At 31.9% G+C, this 24,343-nt stretch overlaps 3 protein-coding genes and 1 pseudogene across 4 annotated transcripts; 2 read left to right on the plus strand and 2 right to left on the minus strand.

Annotated features, from left to right (window-relative positions):
* Positions 1-257: 257 nt before the first annotated feature.
* On the plus strand, positions 258-2,336 carry LOC131851092 (putative nuclease HARBI1; annotated as a pseudogene).
* A 630-nt stretch (positions 2,337-2,966) lies between these two features.
* On the minus strand, positions 2,967-4,263 carry LOC131851018 (uncharacterized). Its single transcript, XM_059201440.1, has 3 exons — positions 3,948-4,263; positions 3,658-3,843; positions 2,967-3,143 (listed from the first exon to the last, which is right to left on the minus strand). The coding sequence occupies exons 1-3, from the start codon at positions 4,131-4,133 to the stop codon at positions 2,967-2,969; spliced, it is 549 nt and encodes a 182-aa protein (XP_059057423.1). The 5' UTR covers positions 4,134-4,263.
* A 2,995-nt stretch (positions 4,264-7,258) lies between these two features.
* Positions 7,259-17,104, minus strand: LOC131850903 (kelch-like protein 5). The gene is made up of 10 exons (XM_059201296.1): positions 16,780-17,104; positions 16,116-16,276; positions 15,256-15,458; positions 13,795-13,992; positions 13,110-13,292; positions 12,838-12,990; positions 11,910-12,070; positions 10,983-11,190; positions 9,273-9,462; positions 7,259-9,036 (listed from the first exon to the last, which is right to left on the minus strand). The coding sequence occupies exons 1-10, from the start codon at positions 17,007-17,009 to the stop codon at positions 8,894-8,896; spliced, it is 1,830 nt and encodes a 609-aa protein (XP_059057279.1). The 5' UTR covers positions 17,010-17,104; the 3' UTR covers positions 7,259-8,893.
* A 112-nt stretch (positions 17,105-17,216) lies between these two features.
* Positions 17,217-20,261, plus strand: LOC131850905 (prefoldin subunit 3). Of its 2 annotated transcripts, XM_059201298.1 has the most exons (5): positions 17,217-17,305; positions 17,539-17,637; positions 19,197-19,439; positions 19,518-19,672; positions 20,013-20,261. In XM_059201298.1, exons 2-5 carry the CDS (start codon positions 17,569-17,571, stop codon positions 20,098-20,100), a joined length of 555 nt encoding a protein of 184 aa, XP_059057281.1. In that variant the 5' UTR covers positions 17,217-17,305; positions 17,539-17,568; the 3' UTR covers positions 20,101-20,261. The 2 variants fall into 2 exon arrangements, with proteins under 2 accessions (XP_059057281.1, XP_059057280.1); XM_059201297.1 differs by lacking the exon at positions 17,217-17,305 and having other exon boundaries at positions 17,353-17,637.
* Positions 20,262-24,343: the final 4,082 nt, after the last annotated feature.

Below are 24,343 nucleotides of genomic sequence, written 5' to 3' on the forward strand. Positions count from 1 at the left end.
CGCGCGTTTAAAGATCCGTGTACAGTATTGGGACGTTATATATAAACCTTCCTCTTGAGTCTATCTATTCTGTGTGTTAAATAACAACGAATCAAAATCTGCGTCGTTTTTTAAGATCAAAACATACATAGATCTATTACATGTGTAGAAGATATTTTAACCGGAAATTGAAGCCGTTAAAATGGTATTGGCAGATCAGTTGGAATCATCGGTATTCTTGGTATATGAGCTGGTTGCCCAGGTAACGTACTGTAGGTCTACCACGAAGTGCAATTCCGAAATTTCGGATCGATATTTCGTGTGATTCGTACCATGAAAAACGTTCATTCCGAAATCGTGCCCGAAAACGGAGAATATCGTTTCGATCGTCCCAAATCGTACCATGAAGTATCCGTTCGTACGTTATTATGACGTTTTGACAGCACGTTTATCGTGATTTAAAGTGCGAAGTAGACGAAACCTAAATAGTTAACTTTTTACTTTCGTAAGTATGGATTTTACGTATATAAGTGCTGTAATATATAAAAAAGTGATTAATTAATAATTCAGTTAATGTGTTACAGTGAATAATGTGATAAAAGTTAAACTAATTAGTGTTTTTAAATATTATTGTGTTCAATATAACCTACAACTTAGCATTACTTTATTTTGATTTAGTTTCATTATGGCAAGATTGGCTGGAATTTTAGAAGCCCTCAATGAAGAAGAAATTGAAAGACGCAGGTTTAAAAGAAAAATGCGTACTAGGTACCTCCAAAGATCCATTCCCGACTTCGAGTTTGTATCTAAATACAGACTCAGTCGGGAAGTCTTCGAGAATCTTTGTCAGTATGTGGTACGATTATTACCCCTGCCTAAAAATAGTTGAGCAATCGATCCAATAACCAAAGTAAGATCTTATGTACATTTTGTAGATGAAAAAATTTAGTATTTACCTATTATTTAGTATTCCCATATCTATTTTTTTTTTTCAGATTCTCACTGCATTAAATTTTTATGCCAGTGGTAGCTACCAGGGTGCAGTCGGACAAAATTTAGACACCACTATGGCTCAGCAGTCTGTCTCAAACTGCATCAGGGATGTAACAGATGCCCTAAATACACCTTATATACTAAGGAAATATATAAGATTTCCTCAGTCCAGGGAAGACAGGAACATATTGAAGAGAAAGTAAGTTTATGTATATTAAATATGATTAAGATTTAACTTTATAGAATTTTATGCTCTTTGTCGATTTATAATACATATACTATTAATTTAGTTCAGTCAACTATTTGTAGCTGTAAATTTATAAATGATATTGTTGTTAATTTCAGGAATCAGCATAAGTTAATTGATGTTTAAATAATCAGTAGTTTATATTTCTTTTTCAGTTTTGCTACACAGTATGGTATCCCTGGTGTTATAGGATGTATCGACAGCACCCATGTAGCTATAATTCGGCCAACAGTCAATGAAGAGAGATTTTTCAATAGAAAACATTACCACTCTTTAAATGTTCAAGTTGTAAGTACAGTATTTTATGTAAAATTTGCATAGTGTATAAATAATTCTCAAGTTATTCATATTTGTCACTATCTGCAAATATCTTTATAATGTTTGTCCTATTTTTTAGATTGCTGACAGTAATTTAAAAATTATGAATATTGATGCCTCTTATGGTGGTGCCACTCATGATGTATTCATTTGGGAGCATAACGAGATCAAAGATCATTTGGAGAGTCTTCAAGGAGAAACAACTTATTTGCTGGGTAAATAAATCGTAATTGTTAACTTTGTAGTTGTACTACATATAAAATTGGTGAACAAACAAGAATACAATGTTTTGTCATTCCTTTTCATTATTAGGATGTCATAAAAGATGATTATAGATTGTATTTCAGTATTTTTTATGTTAAATATTATTAGCTGATATTATATTGAATAGTCTATAAGCTATCAAGTGCATTTATCAAATTCCAAGTCTCACAGTTAAGTATGTTTTCTTTTCTTTCAGGTATATAAAGATTAGAAGAGAGCCATACATTCTATTTATGGTATGGGTTCGAGATAGTCATTATATCAAGGCTTTAAAGAATCAAATATCCTCACCGTTGCCTCACAGTACATTTATGAAATATTATGTATACAAGGAAAAACTTAGATAGTTTCAAGAAACTTAAAGACTGTACAAGTAGAAACTTATGCAATAAAAATATACTAATTTTACCTAAATGCTGTTAAAATTGATATTAAACAAATGTTATGTAAAAAAGCCTATTATAGGATAGATGAATTCATAGATGACAGCAATATAATAAGTTTATTTGAATAAATGATTTTCTATTCTATTCTATTAGAAGTTAACTTATTTACAAAATTAAAAACTTTTTACAATAAAATATTTTTATTTTATAATCACATATATGTAGGTATATATATATATATATAGATAAAAGTAAAATCAAAATTGTATATTAAACATTTTTTAAAATAACACTAATTATAAATGATTAAACATTCATTCAGAAAAATGTTGTATAAGTATATGCAAACTAAGTAGTGTAGTTCAAGGCGCATTAAATTAATGACCAGTAAAAAACTGTAGTTTAGTACTTTGTGTCTTTGTTAATACTTATATAAAGCTAAGTAACATTTTTATACTCATTATTTAACAAATCAACAAACTAACATAATTCAACAAATCAACAATGATATATATAAAGCTAAGTAACTTTTTTATACTCATTATTTAACAAATCAACAAACTAACAGAATTCAACAAATCAACAATGATATATCTAAAGCTAACTAACTTTTTTATACTCATTATTTAACAAATCAACAAACTAACGTAATTCAACAAATCAACAATGATATATCTAAAGCTAAGTAACTTTTTTTATACTCATTATTTAACAAATCAACAAACTAACACAAATCTACATTAATCATGTCAAATTTAAAAAAAAAAACAAAATTTCATCTATTCAGTCGTCTTAATTCTATTTGTGGACCATCCAATCGATCCCTTATTAATACATTTAATTCCTGGAGTGATTGCCGCTCCTCCATTTCGAACAAACGCCTGCGTACACTGCGAGGTCCAATGGCGTCTGCTCGACGGCGTCGTCGCTCTGGACGTGTAGTAGCCGTTGAAGTTCTAAAAAAGTTTTTTTTAAAATAATTATTATCATTATTGTTTTCGGTATGCATGATTGGTACTAATACCAGACTTGATGTCTAGGAATATACTAGTGATTAGGACTATAAGCCCCCATTACTAATAATCTTAATATTTACAGAAATATTTTCATATAACAATAATTTATTATGATATAAATTTTTTAATCAATAATAAGGTATAAGTAAGTGTTATTTATTAGTACTGTCTTATCTTTACTTCTTAGTTAACATTGAAAAACTGTGTATATATAAAAAGGTACCAACTCTGTCTCAACTCATATTTCTGCTATGAAGCAGCTGTTCTTGCATAGCTGTATTTCAGTTTGAAAGGTGGGAAAAGGCTATTTAGGTACCTTATATACAGAAATAAAAGGAATGGTAATGCATGAGGAATACTATGGAAGTCACCATGTATTTTGATGACATCCATTATGTTATATATGTCTAGAGATAACAGTTAGCACTATTTTAGTAATGGTTTTACAACATACCTCTGGAAATGCAGGAACATGTGCATCCGACTGAGGTTCTCCAAAGCCCTCTCCCATAATACCCAATATTCTGCACTGTATTGGGTTTAAAGGCTCAGCAGATGATGGCCCTACCCCAGTGGCTGTGGCAGACCTTCGAGCAGCAGTAGCAGCTTTTTTAGTTAGATATTTTTTGTCAGCCCATACCTAAAATTTATAAAGTATCAGTATTGGAAAATTTTATTTAATAACAAAATTATTTAACATTTTAAATGCATATCCAGTACTAAAATATCAAGAAAAGTGCTTACCTTCTGCCACTGCTTTACAGTTTTAGTGCATCCACCCAATGCATTGAGTTCGTCTGTAAGACGAACCCATAATTGGGTGGATCTTGTTCGCCCTTCTGCATTTCTACAGTGGCCACGAGCTAACTCCTGGTGCTCTGCTAGGAATGTTAGGAGTGTATGCACTTGTTCCACAGTGGGATTACTCATCTAAATGCATAAATACATTTGTTAGCGCTTGTCATAAATAGAAACTAATAAATAAAATCAAAGTTATTAGATGTTCATTTTCATTGATGTTTAACGAACAAATTTAGCAATAAAAAATTATTTAAAAACACTTGTGATGATAATTCTTAAGTTTATATATAAAAAAATAAAAACAAAAATTCAAATGTAAATAGAGGTTTGACGTTTTCTTATGACATAAAATACTACTAATTTTAGAAGTTTATAATTTCAATACATTTAAATATAAACGACTGTACATTTTATTTTATCCGGAGTATACCACTTTATTTTTTTCCTAATTTAAGAGTGTATAATAAAAGACTTCTCATCTTTCATTCGTTCACGATCATAGTCTATGGTACCCGTCCGAAATATCTTATTCCGAAGAAACTTCATGGTTCCTTTAAACTAGTATTTCGGTCGTCTTTCGTTTCGTTACGCGATAATCGGCAGTAACTTTCGTGGTAGACCTACTGTACAGTAATGAAAGTCCAACGAGTATAATAACACAATGGCTGCAATTTAGAAATATCTGTATTGTGTAAAATAAAATAAAGTAAATTGGATAAAATATCTCTAAACATTAGGGAATATAATTTATATATAATTTGGCAATTTATTTACAATCCACATTGCATACTAGATGACACAAGACAAATGTACGTAAAAATAATAATGGTATTTTTATAAACAATAACCCTATTTTAATTTAGAAAAAACTACAAAATAAACATAAAGTAAAATTCGTTTACATTTTCTTACATTTTTCTCTCAGTTAAGCGTTCTTTTTAAAAATACTAAAATGTTTTTTTTTTAATATTTACAATTAATTGCCATTAGTGTGACGAAATACCACGCTCTTGTGCTGTTCATAGTGCAGCAGAGTAGGTGGGTTTTATTTGTAGTAACTGTACTTTTGTCTTGGCATGCTAAAATAAATATTATATATATATATATTGTTCAAAATCTACCCTGTAACATCGTAAGCACAGATTATTATATTAGAGTCCGTTAGTTTGTGTTCCCGCGGTTTCTGTTCCCCTCCCTTACCTACAGTACTGAACTGACCGTACAGCGGCCTTGACGCGCGCGCGCATTGTGTTGTAAATTAAAATAAATTAGAACTGTGTTAAACCTACTGTGAAACTGGAAAGCTAGCGAAGATACCTTCGAGACCCTGAAGCCCAAGAAATCCGCAGAACCATACAGGTACGCGACAGACGCTTCCACATATTTTTCCCTATATATATATACATAGTAATTTCCCATTTTGGTAGCAGAGAGTAAATTCCCTAACATATATATATATATATATAACAACTTTAAATTAATATTCGTAGAAATAAGTATGTATTAGCAAAATTAATTAAATATTACTTAAATTATCAAAATTGTTATGTCGCACTATACTAATGTTCACTGACAAATGTTTACGAATGTCTTATCGTAGCGGTGTCGTAAAAAATAGCATAGATCCCCTACCTCGACGAGCGCTAGCGCAGCACTGAGAATTTACTTTTGGCGCAACGGAATTTATACAACTTTAAATTATTATTATTGTTTATTTTTTTCTTAGAAACTTATATATTTTTTTTATATTTCTAATTTACAAGTATATTAACATTATTATTGTTTTTTTCGTTCAAAAATTTCGTTGTATTTATGAGAAAATTAGAAATGATTATGGCAAAGTTTTGTTGAAATTTCGGGTTTAATTATGATCAATTTTTTAGATATTTAAGTTGAAAATATAAAAAAGGACGATGCTGTCTCAATTTATAAAGTAATTATCAAGTTTTAGTAAAGATATCATATCAATTTATGTTTGTTTATTAATGAACGACGACCCCAAACTTCTGTCTCTTAGCGTTTTTGAATAAACTATTTTAGAAATTAGGAAGACTAATAAAGAGAAAATTAACATTTCAAAGATGTCGTTTTTAAGATTAGATATCTATCTATATAATTCAGGAATCAAAATGTATATCCGACTCTTAATTTCTTAGAACCAGAACCCCAAAGACCCTGCTTTTATGCCAAAAAATGTGAAAGGCCTCAACAAATAAATTAAGGTGGACGCGAATTACTACATCGAATTTTACAAAACTTCCACTTTGCGTCCATTATTTTCCTTAAATTAATAATAATTTATTATTATTATATATTATTTATATAATAATTTAAAAAAATAATTTATAATTATAAACACGTAGTCTTAATAAAAAATGTACAATAATAATAAACAATACTTTTTTAATTATTTTTACATGCAAGTATGTAAAATTAATTAAATATGTATTGTTTATTATTATTGTACATTTTTTATTACTGTTTATTCTTAAAGTTGCAATCATTATTTGCCTACTACTAACCTAATTTTAGGTTCTACCAATGTTGAGAAGAATTATTTTAAAATTTTTGAAGAGATTTTTTTAATGATAATTACCTATATTGATTTTTTATATTTATATTCTTAAATAAAGAAATTGTTAAGGTACAATCTTTCTTTACAAATTCTTAAAAATATCACGCCTATATTCCTTTTCTAAGTTGCTGGACGCTAAATGGTCCAAGGTTGGACGCAATTTGGATTTTGTGGACGCAAAGTGGGTAAAACGTCTTATTCTGAAGTTTATCTATTTATAATGAAAATACAAGATGTTTCTAGTAAAACTGAAAGTTAATCTTAAAATAAACTATATAATGAATACATTACATAAATTTGTCATAGAAATTAGTGCTGGAGAATTTTTATAATCGCCGTCAAACTTGCCAACTGCACTAAATGGACGCGAACAGGCGAAACGACCCTATAAGGGTTTATATGCGACAAAGTATAAACTATTTATTCGAATACTTGAAAGAAATAGGATTGTTAGTAAGTAATGGGGAGTAGTGTTTACTGGCTCCAGCTAGCTGTATGTTACGTTCTATCGACGTTCTTGCTGGCACCCCTTAAAACAATGGAGTTCTCAATGAATTTACCAGTTTTACCATGATTGGTTATATATAAATGCAACAAATAATCACTGTTTGTTACATAAACAGACTTTAATGAAGTTTACACATGTTTATCTTATCTAAGATTAATGCATAGGACAAGGTAAAGTAAGCTACACACTCAATTACATCTAGATAGTTAAGTAACAATACAAAGACACTCATTTCTAAAATTAGCATAATAAATGTAAATATGAGATATCAGTTCAGAATAGACACCTACTAGTATAAATTAAAATATTCTAAAATATAATCTAATAGGCACATACCTATATAGGTATTTCAAAGTTTCACTGGTACAATTTTTTAAGACAAATTACATTTAATAAATACATAAAAAAATGCTGTAAGTATGTACTTACGTTATAAATTTTAATATCTCTTTCGATTTTCTAGGTCTAACATCACAGCTAGTCCTTGACTACACTCCTAGATATTTACACATAAAACAGTCGAAAACATTTAATTTGTCACGTACGTATGCCTGGATGTCTCATTGACAATCTTACTAAACAAACAATTTATAAAAATAATTTTCGTTTACCAAATTTACACACCACGGGAACAGGGAATCCCAAATTTAATAGAGTAACTACATATAGATATTCTAATATTTATTGATAGGTATAAGAGAATTATAAGCTTACATGCAGATTATCACATAAGATGTCACTATATTTAAATACAATTAATATTCAAAGGGGACAGTATTTCTCACTAAACATATGCTACTTGAGTAACCAATAATACCATTTAAGTTTCTTTACTTTGCATAAAATTATAGATTAATATTCAGCCACTTATGTGACGCCATCGTTAAATCTAAGTCAATCACTATAAGTATAAGAATTCACTGGTAGACATAATCCAGAAATCTCTGATAGGTCGTGATTTGACTACAATTGCTAGATAAGTTCTCAGTCAGTCAGAATGACATTTGTGAATAATTTATAATTAATATTGAGATCAATTTTCAATACTTAAAAGTAAACTTGGCAGTTCACAGTTCTTGACAATATGTGTAAAATATACTTTGTCAGATAATATATTCTTCAGTAAGAACATTACATATTACATTACTACATATGAAGAATTGTTTTGAGATAGTGGTGTTGAACTTTTTATAAACTGCTATTAGCTAATGATAATATGAGGTCAAATTGCTTTTAAATAAAGTTAATACGCAATATGACATTTTTTTTGTTATATTTTTGCCGGTAATTTTCCTCTTTCAGAGTTGTCACTATGCATAATTTTTTACAGTTTAGAAGATTGTTTACATTTCTATAAATATCTCATATGCAGATTTCAGTCAAAATTATAATAAACTAATATTTTCCTTAAAATATCAAATAAAATATAAATTTTACCAATTGGCCCTTGGATGGAATCAAATGAAGGTCAAATCAAAAAGCTAAGGAATAAATCAATGTAACGATCGGCAACCAGTCTGATTTTTTAATCTCGTGATTATATACAGATATATAGGTATAATTAATTATGCTTCGTATATTATTATTATCGTCATCCGATTGAATTATCCTATGCCAATTAATATCTTTATCAATAGATTGTGATGCTATATGTATTCACATAGCATTTCACATAGCATTCAATTTATGTTTTATTTGATATTTTAAGGAATACAAAGGGATAAGCTAATTTCGGCGTACTTAAAAATATCATACTTATGTATGAGTTTAGATAATGAAATAGCTGAACAGTTGATGTTTACAATATCAGAATAGGTTCCTGGGTGGAGGCACAGAGACGACAGCTGCGCCAGCGCGTCCAGTCGTCAGCGGCGCCAACTTTCGCCAACAGTTAGCTTCTGAATCGTACATTTCCACTACACACAGATACTGGACCCCATCATATCCACCTGTGGATAGTTTGCAGTGTTAATATACTAAGTGTGTTCATTGGTAATTTAGAAATAACATGTAGATTACAGTGGTATTATCATTTTAATTTGTATGCAAGTGTCCACTTTAAAGTACATCACAAAGACAGACATAAAATTAGCTAACGTGTATTAGAAATTAACTAACAAAATAAACAACAAATAAGTTTTTATTTTTCATACGACAAAATAGTTAATAAAAAACCGGTTCTTACCGACAGCAACAATTCGATCTCCGAGCAGACAGGATCCTATAGCATCTCTGCCGTAAGAAAGGCGAGCGAGCAGCACCCACGAGTCGGCGACGGGGTCGTACCGCTCCACGCAGGCGAGGCGGCCGCCGACAGTGTTCGCGGGTGCCTCGTGACCGCCCAGTGCGTACAAGTAACCACCAGCCGCGCATACCTACAATATTATTATTTTATTCTTCATTATAATTTTAAATGACTACTATTTATTAACGTTTATGCGCCGTCAATTTCAGCACTACATCGACAATGCCTCTGACTATCCCCTCTGGGATAACCATCGTGATGGTATATTTGTGGGAGTAGTGTGAGCACCGACGCTGGGGGAAAGGATTGTAAGTAATGAGAACTATCAGATTCGCCCTGGATACCATCCTGGCTAAATCGTAATGGATTCGCCACGATGAGCTAACTAGCCTGAATTCATCAACATCCAGACATCTCTTAGAGGTACCCTGCAAGTGTACAACAACAGCGCAGACGAGTGTTTTATTTTATACTATATAGGTGTCAAACAAGCATAGGGCCTATATGATGGTAAACGGTTATGCATAGCCTATGAGCGTCTTAAATACAAGTAGTGTCCCGAGGGTCTTGCTTTGCTTAACGAACCTCAATATATCCTTCTTGAAAACCATATGCTGTAGTCTCTCGACAAAACCTCGGCTCGTTTATTTCACAATCTAATTATATGCGGGAGGAAGTTTCTCTGAAACCGCTCTGTCCGAGACTTAGGTTACCATTATGATACTTAGTAAAAACTGCTTTCTTGATATGATAGCGTAGCGATTTTTGTATTGATTGCCGCATGCATCCTTATGTAAAGTGAGAATACTGTAACTATCATATAATAAATTTCAGTAGCTATGACGAGGTCGAGTGGAATGAGTAGTCATGCTAACTAAAATGTCCATACATGTGGCGGCGTGGTGGGCCGGGTCATTGGGCTCCCTAAAATATGGCCGAGCGTAGTGATGGCTGGCTCATCCGTCATACTCGTGAACGAGTGCTGCTTGTAGGGACTTTTTTTTTTATTTTTAAATACAATTTTCCACAGACATATTCGTCCGTGCCTTTTTTAATTTACTTTAATGTTATTATATTTATTTAATTTCCACTTTTGTACAACTCCAGCCGAGATGTTACAATTTGCCTAACAGTGGCACCGAGGCAGACCTTATCCGTCTGGCCCAGAACCACCGCTGGCCGGCCGGGTGAGTTGACAACATGCAGTGTCACCTATCTTTATTAGGAGGATTAGATTTACCAATATGCATATACAATTATATAAATCTTACACTACTACTAATTTCACAGTTCACTTTTTGTCGTAATTCGGGAATTTTTTTTTGTTTTTTATTTTTATTTTTTTTTCTTGTAGGGACTGGTCTGCTCTTATCACTACGACTGCTTTAATCTTATTGTGTTTTTATATTCGAGCCTAAATAAATTATTGTCGGTTGGTAGTTTGTTTTCACACGTATCGACTCGTAAAATGTGAACTCACAAGGATCGTTTAAAAGAGCAACACACAAGTTTCTCGCTTATTCTTCTTGTGATGAGACAGCTTTCGAACAAGCGGTAGATTAAAAAAAAATTGTTTAATATTCAAATGTGCTTAAATTAAGTTTATTCGAATAAACGATTTTCTATTCTATTCTAAAAAATAGCACTAACGCTAACGCCGCCGCGGCGGCGCGTCATGGGCGCGCAGTTGGTCCAGCGGTCGGTGGCGGGGTCGTAGCTCTCGACGGAGCGGAGGCAGGCGCCGCCGTCGCGGCCGCCCACGGCCACCAGCCGCCCGCGCAGCGCCGCCACGCCGCACGTGCTGCGCGCGCCCGCCATCGGCGCCACCACCGCCCACGACCGCGAGCACGCGTCCCACCTGCGCGCGCCCACGCTCATTACACATCGATACTATAATATTAAATACAGATTTACAGATAAACTTACCGGCCCCGAGTATCGTTTACGAAAGTCAATAGGTCTTTTATGGGATTAGATATAAAAATTTACAGTAAGACATCAAAGGATATATTGGAGAATTACTTCTTAAATAAATTCAGTCAAATCATATTTACTGAGCAAAGCCAAACTCACTAAACGATTACTTGAATGACGAGCGTGCATGGCAATAGTCGTTCATGCACGGGATTTTCATTTAGTGTTACCCATAGTCACCTATATAAATATACATATCGGTTAAAATTATAGCCTATGTGTTATTATAATGTATATCTATATGATGATGTAAGCTATATTACTGTAAAGTAACATCACAATCCGTTCAATAATTTTTGCGGAAAAGAGTAACAAACATCTATCCATACTCACATACTTTCGCATTTATTATATTATTAGGATATATACTGAATGACAATTAATCAGTGTGCACTTAATTTGGTATTCATACACATGAGAAAAACTGACTTTCATAAAATACTAGCTACCCAGCCCAGTACTATACATATAAACCTTCCTTTGAATCCCTATCTATTTAAAAAAACCGCTTCATATCTTTTGCGTAGTTTTAAAGATTTAAGCATACATAGGGACAGACATCTACAGCGACTTTGTTTTATACTTTGTAATGACAATGATTACCGCTCGACCGAATTTAAATAAATCCATCCATCGTGACCTCCAACTGCGTATACGGGTGAGTTGGGCCCTTCGCCTAAAACAGCTACGCCCAAACCGTGTCGGTGAGTGTTCATTGGCGCTAAGGTACTCCAGCTTAGTGAAGTTAAATCGAAGCACTCCACCTAAAATATACAACAAAATACACCTAAAAAATAAGATTTTCTTAATTATTTTTACTTAGAGGTCATAGATAAAATAAAAGCAAGTAATTCAATAATTTCATCAATTCATTTCATTCAATGGTTTCGATCACATTAAACAAAATATTAAGTGAAATTAGTACTAACTATTCCATGGACTCATACAATTTAGCACAACTGTGAAATAAATAAGAGAACAACGGACCATGGCTTATTACTCAGACTAATACACTAAAAATAATTAGTATTATTTATTTTTTAATTGTATTTTCGATTAGGATTTGTTTTCATATGAAAACAAATTTATTTGAGTGGCGGTGGTAGGTTCATTTTTAAGTAATGTGGTTAGTTGGGGTCTGTTTTTCGGCCGTGTCGCACACAATTAATCTTATGATATGGCACGATGTATATTTCAAGATCTTATAATAATAATAACTCTTGATAATCCACACAACACCATCTAGACCCAAGCTAAGCAGAATTTGTGTTATTGGTACTAGACAACTGATAGATATACACATAGATATATATTTTTTGTATATATGTATTATACATAGAAAACACCCAGACATAACAGTCTGGGTGTTTTCTTGTACAGTGCGAATTAAATCCGCGACAATCGGAGACAAAGCGGTGTGTTAAACCGCTAGACTACCCGATTACACTGTACCGTAGATTAGACAGTTGAAACATGTCTTAATGATACATGGATAGATATAAAGAGATAACTAGTTTAGAAAATATCTTACCGTATTTAATGTTTTAAGTCCATCTCTGCCACCAACTACAATTAACTTATTTTGCATTACTGCAACACCAAACTGCAGCCTTCTAGCACCCATTCTCATAAATGGAGTCCATGTGTCAGTCCTCGGGTCATACATTTCCATATTACTAGCACCCTATGGAATAATTATATAAAAATAAAAAATATTTTTTTAATATTATGTTATATCATTATAGATCGTTGTTTGCTTCAGATGGATAACGTAATAATAAATATAAGTTTGATAATACCTACCTTATATCCATCCATACCTCCAACAGCTAATAGCCGCCCTATAGTTGACGTCCGAGGCCTGGTTCGGTGTGACAATAGAAAAGATCTGCGTTCAGGCAATAAATGCCATTTTACTGCTTCCATGAGTAAGGGTTGACACTCAGGTACATTACCACATGCTAATTCCACTTTGTCGATAAGATACTGTAGAAAAAAACAATGTTACAATAGTTTAGTCATGGAATGGAAAACACAATCAAGATTTAATGGGAAAAATATATATTTGTAAGCAACATTTAAATGCGAAGAACACTACTATAATATATAAACAAAACTGTAGTGAATTTTTAATATCAAAATACTTTTTGACAAATAGTTTTTTTTTTGTTTACATATTTATAGAACCCTTATTTCAATAATATGAGTAAAGCTTGATATAATATGTAGTAGATATATATAGATACTAGTATAAGGATACATATACATATTTAATTAAACATACAAATTTTAAAAATATTTCTTTCATAAAAACTACTAGGTATCACTTAGGTACATATTACTGTGCTTAGCATTGATTTCAACAAAGTACTTTATGTAATCATCTTTTCTATGATATAGTAAGAAAAGAACATATAGAAAAGACAGAATATGATACAGTTAAGTCATCAGAGGTAATATATACATTAAGTAGAATAAGAGCTCTTACCTCAGACGACAATAACGGTAATTTAATCAGAGTCAGCAGGGATGGCAAATTTGCCTCCCTATTAGAGCTATCATGTTGCACCCATGTCATCAGACTTTCAAATACATTTTCTTCAGTAACAACGTTGAGATCATCTGATTTCAGTAGGCTAGCTAACTGGTCAGCTTGTAAAGACAAAAACTCTTGGTGTTTCACCACCTACAACATACAAATGCAAGGAAATAAAACATTTAAATTTAATACATATTTATAGGAATAATCAGCTTTGCTTGCGAAATGAACAATTCCTTTCAATCATTTTATAACTATACTACATATATATTGATCTTCTTCTACATGTATTATATATTCAGTATTACATATTTTTCAAATTTTTTTATTGGGGGAGGGGAGAAAGCAAAATATTATTGTTAAGTGTGTTTGAATATTGCATAGAAACAATTTTAAGTAAACAATTTCGATTTCAATTTGTCTAATGGCCGCTGCTATATTAACTGATGATGTGATTTTAGATATTGATTTGTCCTATGCCAATTAATAATATTCACCAATTATATTATTACTGAATAAATTTTGCTCATGAGTTAAATATCAAGCAAAGTATGTGGTCCTGATTAGACCTGACAACTCTTTGTTTTAGTATTCAGGGTTATTTTAAATAGCAACTGAGAAATCAACTTATCCATTCGCAATATTCATAAGATACCAGATCATTAATATTCCATCTTATAAAGGGAAAGGCAGGGGAAAAAGTGATACTTTCTATATCTGGCTTAGTATTTATATATATATATCTTGTACACTTACAATAAGCTATGTAAGGAACCATTTAGCTTCTATATGGGATTCAAATGTAACAATATCAGCTTGGAGGTTTTTTGTATTCTGAATATTGTGAATACCTTTAGAATTTACATAAATATAGTAAAAAACAGTGACTGCAAAATTGAACCCTCTGCCATGACTGGTACATATGTATATTAACTGTTTATTTCATACAGAAAGAAAGAAAATAGTTTATTTGGTACATATTTACATATAATAACATTGTAAAGCCTAGGGTGCTATATCCTCTCCCAGCAATCACTATTGTGAGTTTCTACACAAGTATTGGCTTTGGAAGCTATTTTTCTTGTACCTTAATCCTTAATAATCTGATAAATGTAAAAGCATGTATTTTTGTTACTCTTTCATACAAAAACTACTACGGATTTTGATGATACTTTATATATAATATAGCTAACTATATATAGAGTACCACAATTTATATATTAAAATTTAATGCAGATGAAACTGCAGGCACAGCTAGTATTATATAATGAAACACCTTTACAATGTCAAAAAATACAGTATTTAGCAGGTTTCAATATAATGCATTGCTGGAGGCTAAAATAAATGGGTTAATTTTAGGACTGCAAAAGCTTAAATTTTAGAATATTTTAATATATAAATGAAGATAACCTGCATATAATGTTGATATGTGTATTCTAAAGCACTTTTGTGTAAGTTCATACAAGACTGTTGTTCAGCAAACAGTGCAATACCTAAACAGTTACATGGATCAAGTTGTTTATTTAAAAATGCACAACATGCATCTGTTACAGAATTTAATTGTAGTAAGCTTGCTGTTGACAGAAGCACTTCCACAGTTTCCTCTCTTAGATCTGTAAAGAAAATATTATATTATTACAGAAAATTATGTTAAATCTTAATTCCAACAAATAGTAACAAGGATAGAATAGATATATTAGTAGATGTGCACTATATCAGATCCAATCTCCACTCTGTCACATTCAAAACTATTGTGATTAAGTTCTAGTCAATTTGTTACAATGGGCTAACTGGCTAGATTGATTTAATTTCTAATAGTACCATTTTTAAATAATAATAGTATTATATTTATGATAAAAACACATACAAATATGCATGCAGTGGACATTATTTGTTAATTATCAACAATAAATTATTATTCAATGTATACATTAAAAACTTACTTATATATCACATATTTTACTTTATAAGTTGATATATTCACTGTGCTTTCTAGAAGAAAAATGTACTTATAAAAATATTACAACTCAAAATAATCAAATGGTGTCTATTCCCATTAGTTATAGTTATCTGCTATAATTATTCCTTGTAAATTACCCCTGCCCATGGATATGTAGTTGTGAGTCATTGAAAACTACAATCTAATCACCTTTGGATTCTTCTTGACATCTTGCTTTTATTTAAACATTCATATTTTCTACATACTTAAACGAAACATCCTAAAAAATATTAAGAAAAGTATAAATTAATAACATAATAATGACACCTACCTATAGTTCCTGTGTAACAGTAGCGAACAAGAGCTTGTAGTGCCTGTGAATCAACTCTCTCTAAAGTTATTTCTGTTAGTTGGGCTTCTCTTAATGAACCAGTAAACATAGCTGCAAAGTATTCACTACAGGATGCCAACATTACTTTGTGAGCTGGAATCCTAGTGTCAGTAATATTGTATATTAGTACTTATAAACATTATTCTACACAGTAATTTACCTGACACAATTTTTTTTGTTTAATAGTCTGTGACCTCAAGATTAATAGGCCAGATGTGGAATATTCACATACTGATCTAAGTAGTTATCATTTTTATTACATTATCAGAATGTAATTAAAGACTGACTGTACATATGACTAAATTTGAGCAAGGACTTTTGACCCAAGAAACCTTTCATCCTACTACTTAAATTTTCCATAAGCAAGACTTATACTCGATATTTATTTCAGAATATGGGATATACAATTACTTTCAAGTTATTTCCTTTGTTGTACAGAAATTCTACCTTCCCCTAATTCTGTATTTGATATAATTTTATTTGATTATTTTATTTTTTTAAAGATGGTTACGAATACAATAAAGGATACAAATCGTTTGGTTAATGTTTAATCAGGACGTGATTTAATTATATTCATATATATATAATAATAAATAATACCTACCTGCAACCCCCGGCAATGAGAGCTACGTCACATAACTTCTGAGCCTGAAAATACTGATAGATATTTTTGAGAGTATTATCAGAATGTCCTTTATCACAATAACATTCATCCTGGCTGGAGGCACTGGACAGACTTAACTGGCTGAGTTCTCGTGGCAGTCCCTCATCAATAGACGTTGTAGAAATATTGTCTTTCGAACATTCAGGTTTCTTCGAATCACAACCAGACATGATGTCAATAAGTACAATAAATAATTAAGGTACCTTCAAAGAAAAATTGGTGATTATAATAAGTAAATAAAAAGTTAGTACAACAAAGAATATCATTCAATATCAACAACTTCAAAGACAAAGAAATGTCATGTGTCACTTAGAAAATGTGTCAAATCACAAGCAGACATGGCTGTACGAATATAGATCTCTTTGCCTTTCCTTCATGGATACACAGAACCAAAAAAAGGCACTGGCGATGGTTAGAGGAAAATTTTGTGGGAATCAAGATCACAGAACACCAATATCCAATCAAGGTAGACCCTGTATTTTGGGGAATTTTTGTAAATATATTGGGAAAAAATCAGCCAAACAAATGGCGACACTTACCGTTTCTGTCAAATGAAAATCTATTTAAATGTAATATACTTAATGCTATTTAAACAATTAAAAAACTATTTTATTGTCAAAGAGTAATTTATTGATATAATTTCCAATTTAAGTGTGAATGTTTTGTTAATTTATTATTAAGACTACATCTATATTCTAGTTGATTTTTATATTGTGATTAAACACCGAAATGGAAGGCGATGGTTCTGATACATCAAATACAAAATCATTTTCTGGGATTCCTAAAGCTGTATTTGTAGTAAGTATATATTTTATTGATAAGTAATGTATTTCTATTGTATTTTAACTTAAAATTACGCAGTTGAAAGGGATATTTCGGTAAAGGTATAAACTATTTTTAGGTTAATGGAAACTGTACACCTGTCCGTAATTTTTCCCTTAACAGTTTAATCTTTATATCTGGTGATCTGAAATACATCTCATACTTCCTTTATTTCATAACTTATCTGCACATTAGTTCTGGATACTTTGATACCTCCATCAAACAGCCTATGATCATATACCGGTACCAGACTTTACACTGTCATAGTGAATATCTATTTTAGCAATTTTTCATTCTTTCCACATATATGCCTGTAAATATATAGGAGTAACGTGTTTAACACGTTAATCGCCACGATAATCTTATAAAAAATTTCACATGGGCCATGGTAGCTTTATTAGATAATTTAGTTAAAAATGTATCAAGGAAACTTAATGTATTACAGAAATTTGTTTTTGGTTTGCCAAAATTCCCGGAAAAACACTATTTTTTATGTCACATATATACAACTGACACAGGCCTATATTAAAACTTTTCTTAACAAGCCGTGTCAGTTGTTATATTACTGAGATTCATTTATTTCATTTTATTGTTTGTATTAAGCTAAGAAATTTTCAGGTTTTGTTCTTGATAGGCTAAGCTTTCGAAACTTAATGCAAATGTATTGTTTGTGTCAGATATCTGTGTCATATATGTTAATATATATTTAAGGCATATATAGCCTTAAATATAATACAAAATTAATATTAAAATTATTTCATTATTACTCAAGTTATTTATTGACATACAATGTTAATAAGTAATACATTACTTGATAATACTAGCCACTTTGTTTTCATATTTTTAAGAAGTATATTAGTTTGTACAAACATTGTTGTGTTTAACTGTCTTAACTGAAAATCAACTAAAAATGCATCTTTATATAATCTCTCAAAGAAACATAAAAAGAGGATTGCTCATATACTTATGTGTAAATGGCTGTATATTTTGCATTTTTAACCAATTTGACATACATATGAATTTTCAGGATTTAAAATAAAACAAGAAAATGAACTCTTCTTTCCATCTTTTTGTATGTATGAAAAATCATGGTGGTAATTTTTAAAATTTAAATGTAGTTGGAGTGCTACTTATTGTTCAACATACAATGTAAACGAAATTAATAGTGTGCATTTATCTTCTTCAATTATATAGCTAAGTCAAAGAACTAATGTGTGGATAAATCTTATCTTATTAGTGGATATTATGTTTCATATGTGTGAAACCAAATCCTTTGTAGGGTGAAATTAGGCAGTGATATACAGAACAAGAAGAAGAAGAGGCATGACATCTTAGTCCTCTAAATTGACAATGTTTGAGACATGGTAATGTGATGTCCATAACACCATTCATGTATATAGGTAATGGTTACTGCTTACCAGTGAGCTGTAAGAATGAATGTCATTCCAATCACATAAAAAAAAATTAAAAAGATAGCTATAGGTTGATGTTTTATGTATAGTATTTCTTTACATATTTCTTAATTTCTTTTACAGGATAATGTAGATGAATTTATGAATCTACCTGAAAATTCTGGTGGTGTTGACAAAGTGCTAAGAAGGCTTGATGAACAACATGCCAAATACAAGTATATGGAACACACTTTGGCTATTAAGAGGAGACGTCTAAGGCAACAAATTCCAGATTTATCTAGGTCACTTGAAATGATAGAGAAGTTAAAAACACAAAATACAGACATAGAAGCAAAGTTTTTACTTAGTGAACAAGTATTTGTTAAGGTAATAGGGAGTTAATTTTGTTTAAATGTCCCATTATGAAATTTCTGTTTTAGACTTTTATATAATTATATATTGCAGGCTAATGTGCCAGCAACAAATATTGTGTACTTGTGGCTTGGAGCAAATGTTATGTTAGCATATTCTTTGGAAGATGCTGAAAAATTACTCTCATCAAACATGGCAACAGCAAAGAAAAATTTGGAATGTATTGAAAATGATTTAGATTTCTTACGGTAAGAAACAATTTTTATTTCTGAATGTATCTTTGATATCTATACTGATATTATAGAGACTTTTCCACTCTATTTTTATACTAGGCTTGTCTGATTCGCAATTTCTCTCTCTTATCATATAGATGCTCCTCTTTACAAAATCATTCAAGAACTATATATGCCTACTGTAAAGAATAGAATCAAGAACTATATTTTTAAACTATGTTTACTTTACTGAATTGGCATTGGTTTTTAGACAGATGACAGTGTAAACCTTTGCAGTTTTAATAATATTTATTTATATTGTGTGAAAATAATTAATAATTAAATTAATCAAATCATGTTTCCTTTTTTTCTGCAGTGATCAATGGACAACAACTGAAGTGAACATGGCCAGAGTTTACAATTGGGATGTTAAGAAAAGGCAGGCTGCTAAAGCATCTAGTTAATTACTACTTATTTTCCATTGAGCTATGCTTTTCTTCCTCAATAACAAATGTTTAATTAAAATAAAACAGTAAAATTGAAAAGCAATAATATACAGAGTTGCTTTTAGTTATATTTTATATTAACACAACAACCATATTGAAAGTAATAAAAATAAAGTATTTGTTTGAATTTTTAGAGTATAAATACCATGCCTATAATTTTACTCTCATGTATAACCAATTCCAATAACTGAGACAGGCTTCTACGCTGATGACACTACAATAAATTCCATTGTGCCCACCCGTATATGAATTACCTTCTCTCATCTATCGCTAGAATCACCTAGATATCAATTAGGTTCTTTTGACTCCAAGCAAAGCATAGTTGTACATAATCCAGATCTTGTAGGTGGTGTCGAATTCCTTAGTTTGCTTGCTACTACGTCTTGTTTATTGTATTCTATAATTACTATACAAAGGATGTCAATCCTTTGTATAGTAATCAGTTGAGTGTGGTAGTCTAGTTGTACACTGCCCTGAATTACACTCGAGATATTGTATATTTAAATCTGGCAGATCCAAAAAAAACTGTTTCTCAATGTATGGTATGCTGACGATAGTACTATTTCAGATAGGTACCTTAATAGTAGTGCCGGGGGGGCAGAGTTGAATTCCCAACGTCAGAGTTTGATTCGGCGAATAGATCAGAAGCTACAGACGGTATCTGACTGGGGTGATGCTAATCTCATGAGATTTAATGCTACAAAAACCCAAGCTTGTCTTTTTTCCACTAAAAAGAACCCCTTTAACCTATCTCCAACTTTTCGAAATGCATCTGTCCCGGTTTCTGACCATCTCGATCTTCTAGGTTTAACAATATCATCCAACCTAAATTTCGGGGCATATATTGAATCTAGAGCTAAAACGGCATCAAAAAAACTGGGCGCCCTCTCAAGGGTTAGGAGATACTTCACGCCTGGACAGCTTTTAACGCTATACCAAGCACAGGTCCGATCTTGCATGGAGTATTGTTCCCACTTATGGGATGGATCCGCTCAGTACCAACTTGACGCTCTAGACTCAATCGACAGACGAGCAAGGAGACTTATCGGGGACGAATCACTTGTAGCTAAGAGGCTTCAAAGTCTTAATCACCGACGTAAAGTAGCTTGTCTATCGGTGTTCTATAGGCTCCATTTTGGCGAATGTGCTCAAGAACTGCACAACCTCATTCCTCCAGCATCGTTCCATCAACGCACAACAAGACGTAGAGAGCGGCTCCACCCCTACACTATTGACATCCCAGCTGCTCGAACTAACCGTTTTGCATCATCTTTCCTTATGCGAGCAGCTAAGGAGTGGAACTCTCTACCAGCGTCTATTTTTCCTGCCTCTTACAACATTGGGTCTTTTAATTCAAGAGTGAATAGGTATTATTTGAGCTTGCGTGTAACAGCTTAGACCACATCATCACTTAACATCAGGTGAGATTGCGGTCAAACGCGCTCAAATTATGATATAAAAAAAAAAATGTATGTTTAATATATATATGTGATGACTGAAAATTCGGTGAAGGAAACGCAATTATCAAATAATAATAATTCGAGAAACGGCGGTAGGCACTTCTTTTTTTTCTAACGTGTGGAAAATCTTCCTAAGACCGTCGTCCGGTCGGAGGAATGGCGAGGCGATCTGTGGTATTTTTACCCACTAACAACCACAAGCGCGGCCCGCTTTGTAGATTTTGTGTAGATCCCGATGTGGTAAGGGGAACTATTTCGCCACATTCTGTTATGAGAGGCGTGTGGGTAAACGTGTACACCTTCGGGCCTATTTTAATGGGGGACTACTTCCCTCAAGGCAACCAGGCAGCTCCAGCCCCAGTGGGGGAGAGTTGGGTACGCCTCTACCTCGAAGCCTGACTATACTGCGGCGGACTAGGTAAGCGAACGAACTGATTCTCGCTCCATTGCCGCCGTCTTCTACCGCGACATAACTGTCTCGCAGGAGCTCATCATTGGATTCAAATTTCATATATATAATAAAGTACTCTGTGGATTCAAATATGCCCAGCGACTTGTGGGTACATCAAGTCTGTACACATCGATAGTATAATATTGACAGTTAAATCCTCAAATTGAATAACAAGTAAAATTATATAAGATTTCTATTGACAATTATTACAAAGAAAAACGAGAATATTTTCTGAAGTGAAACGGTTATAGTTCTGTTAATTTCCGTTATAATTGTATTAATGACTGTACTCGGCGAAGACAAATCTTGTATCTCTGGGAATACGTGATTCCAGGGTTGGTAGGACTGCTTATTAAAAAAACACGCTTGTAACAAATGGATCGTGGGATAATGGAAATGACGTATACGTACATATAACTAATCCTTACTCCTTACTAATATTATAAATGCGAAAGTAACTCTGTCTGTCTGTCTGTCTGTCTCGCTTTCACGCCAAAACTACTGAACCGATTTAAATGAAATTTAGTACGCAGATAGTCTAGACGCAGAGGAAGGACATAGGCTACTTTTTAATGCGTAAAAAGGGTTGTAAGGGGTTCAAAATGGAAATACAAGGTTATCTTTATGCGGTTGAATCCTTATTCGTCTTTTCATTTCACTAGCTAACAACCAATCAACACATCGCGTGCGTTTGCGCCAATAAGGTATCCATCACAGAGAACAAAACCACAGATAACATAATTTAAAACGAAAGATCTTGCCGGAAACATGACGTTGACGTTTAGTGAAAATATTGTTTTTTGACACTTTTTTATGATAAAATCGTATATCGTGTGTATGTGTTTTTTCTTTAAACCTGAAATTGGCCGATTGCGAGACAAATTTGACGATTTTTTTTATTAATTTGTTTTACGGCTCTGGATACAAGCCCAGTTTAGCCCAACTTAAAGTTTTACAATATAAATTACAAAAATTAAAGTCAATGTCCAATGTTAAATAATAATAAATGTCAAATGTTGTTTCCCTGTTCTGACAAACTTAAAAAAAAAATTTAATAACAATCACAATTTCTTCACATTTTATTATTTACATTTTTTAAAGAATGTTGTGGTGTGGCACTATCCGAAATTAAATTATTTACCCATTTTTGTAGGTTATACAGAAATAATGTGTGGGTGTTTATTTAAAAAGCATTAACACAAAATTAATAAAATATAGGTATTAATAAATATATGGTTGTTGTATCAAAATAGAATTTTCTTATTTTTCACTAAAATAAAAACTAACTGTCTTTTTTATAAAATAAATGACCTTTTCATTGTGCCATATATTATGGAACTATTTAAATTATTTAGCTGACTGTAAGAAACAAAATGTTGGTTTGTAGATTAATACTGTAAAATTATTATTTGTACGGAAACGATAAAAATATATTTTTGTGCTGCGACAAAAACTAATATTATAAATGTGAAAGAAACTCTATCTTTCTGTCTCGCTTTCACGCCAAAACTACTGAACCGATTTGAATGAAATTTGGTATACAGATAGTCTAGACCCTGAGAACGGACATAGGCTACTTTTTAATGCGAAAAAGGGTTGTAAGGGTTTAAAAGGGGGGATGAAAGATTGTATGGAAGAATCGTCATTTTTGAAGCTAGAAGCTTGAAACTTATTTTTGAGACTGTTGATTAAATATAAATAAAAATGACATTCAATGTTTGCAAAAATTACCCTTAAGGGGGTAAAATAAAATAGGGGATGCAAATTTTTATGTAAATTCGTCATTTTTGAAGCTAGAAGCTTAAACTTACTGTTGAGACTGTTGATTAAATATAAATACATATGACATTCATTGTTTGTAAAAAAATTACCCTTAAGGGGGTAAAATAAAATAGGGGATACAAGTTTTTATGTAAACACGTCATTTTTGAAGCTAGAAGTTTGAATCTTATTGTTGAGACTGTTGATTAAATATAAACATATATGACTTTCATTGTTTGTAAAAAAATTACCCTTAAGGGGGTAAAATAAAATAGTGGATGCAAGTTTTTATGTAAACACGTCATTTTTGAAGCTAGAAGCTTGAATCTTATTGTTGAGACTGTTAATTAAATATAAATACATATGACATTCATTGTTTGTAAAAAAAATACCCTGTAAAAATAACTAGTATCTCCCATTGCTAACAATGTATCATGTTTGGTCGACCTCCACCTGGTTCCCCTCGGAAACCATCGTGATGAATTCTTGGTGAATTTGTCACGATGGGCTAACTGCGTGTGGTGTCGCT

Source organism: Achroia grisella, unplaced genomic scaffold, assembly GCF_030625045.1.
Source record: "Achroia grisella isolate CSIRO2021 unplaced genomic scaffold, CSIRO_AGI_Agris_v1 utg780, whole genome shotgun sequence".
NCBI lineage: Eukaryota > Metazoa > Arthropoda > Insecta > Lepidoptera > Pyralidae > Achroia > Achroia grisella.

Excerpts from the sequence above, each read along its gene's own strand:
- LOC131851018 (XM_059201440.1), bottom strand. The coding sequence starts at position 4,133 with ATGAGTAATCCCACTGTGGAACAAGTGCATACACTCCTAACATTCCTA. Across the intron at positions 3,844-3,947 it reads CTGTAAAGCAGTGGCAGAAG|GTATGGGCTGACAAAAAATA; the intron begins GTAAGCACTTTT and ends TATAAATTTTAG. Across the intron at positions 3,144-3,657 it reads ATGTTCCTGCATTTCCAGAG|AACTTCAACGGCTACTACAC; the intron begins GTATGTTGTAAA and ends AAACTTTTTTAG.
- LOC131850903 (XM_059201296.1), bottom strand. The coding sequence starts at position 17,009 with ATGTCTGGTTGTGATTCGAAGAAACCTGAATGTTCGAAAGACAATATT. Across the intron at positions 16,277-16,779 it reads CTCATTGCCGGGGGTTGCAG|GATTCCAGCTCACAAAGTAA; the intron begins GTAGGTATTATT and ends TACTGACACTAG. Across the intron at positions 9,463-10,982 it reads GCCGCCGCGGCGGCGTTAGC|GTATGCGCGGCTGGTGGTTA; the intron begins GTTAGTGCTATT and ends ATAATATTGTAG.
- LOC131850905 (XM_059201298.1), top strand. The coding sequence starts at position 17,569 with ATGGAAGGCGATGGTTCTGATACATCAAATACAAAATCATTTTCTGGG. Across the intron at positions 19,440-19,517 it reads GTGAACAAGTATTTGTTAAG|GCTAATGTGCCAGCAACAAA; the intron begins GTAATAGGGAGT and ends TATATATTGCAG. Across the intron at positions 19,673-20,012 it reads AATGATTTAGATTTCTTACG|TGATCAATGGACAACAACTG; the intron begins GTAAGAAACAAT and ends TTTTTTCTGCAG.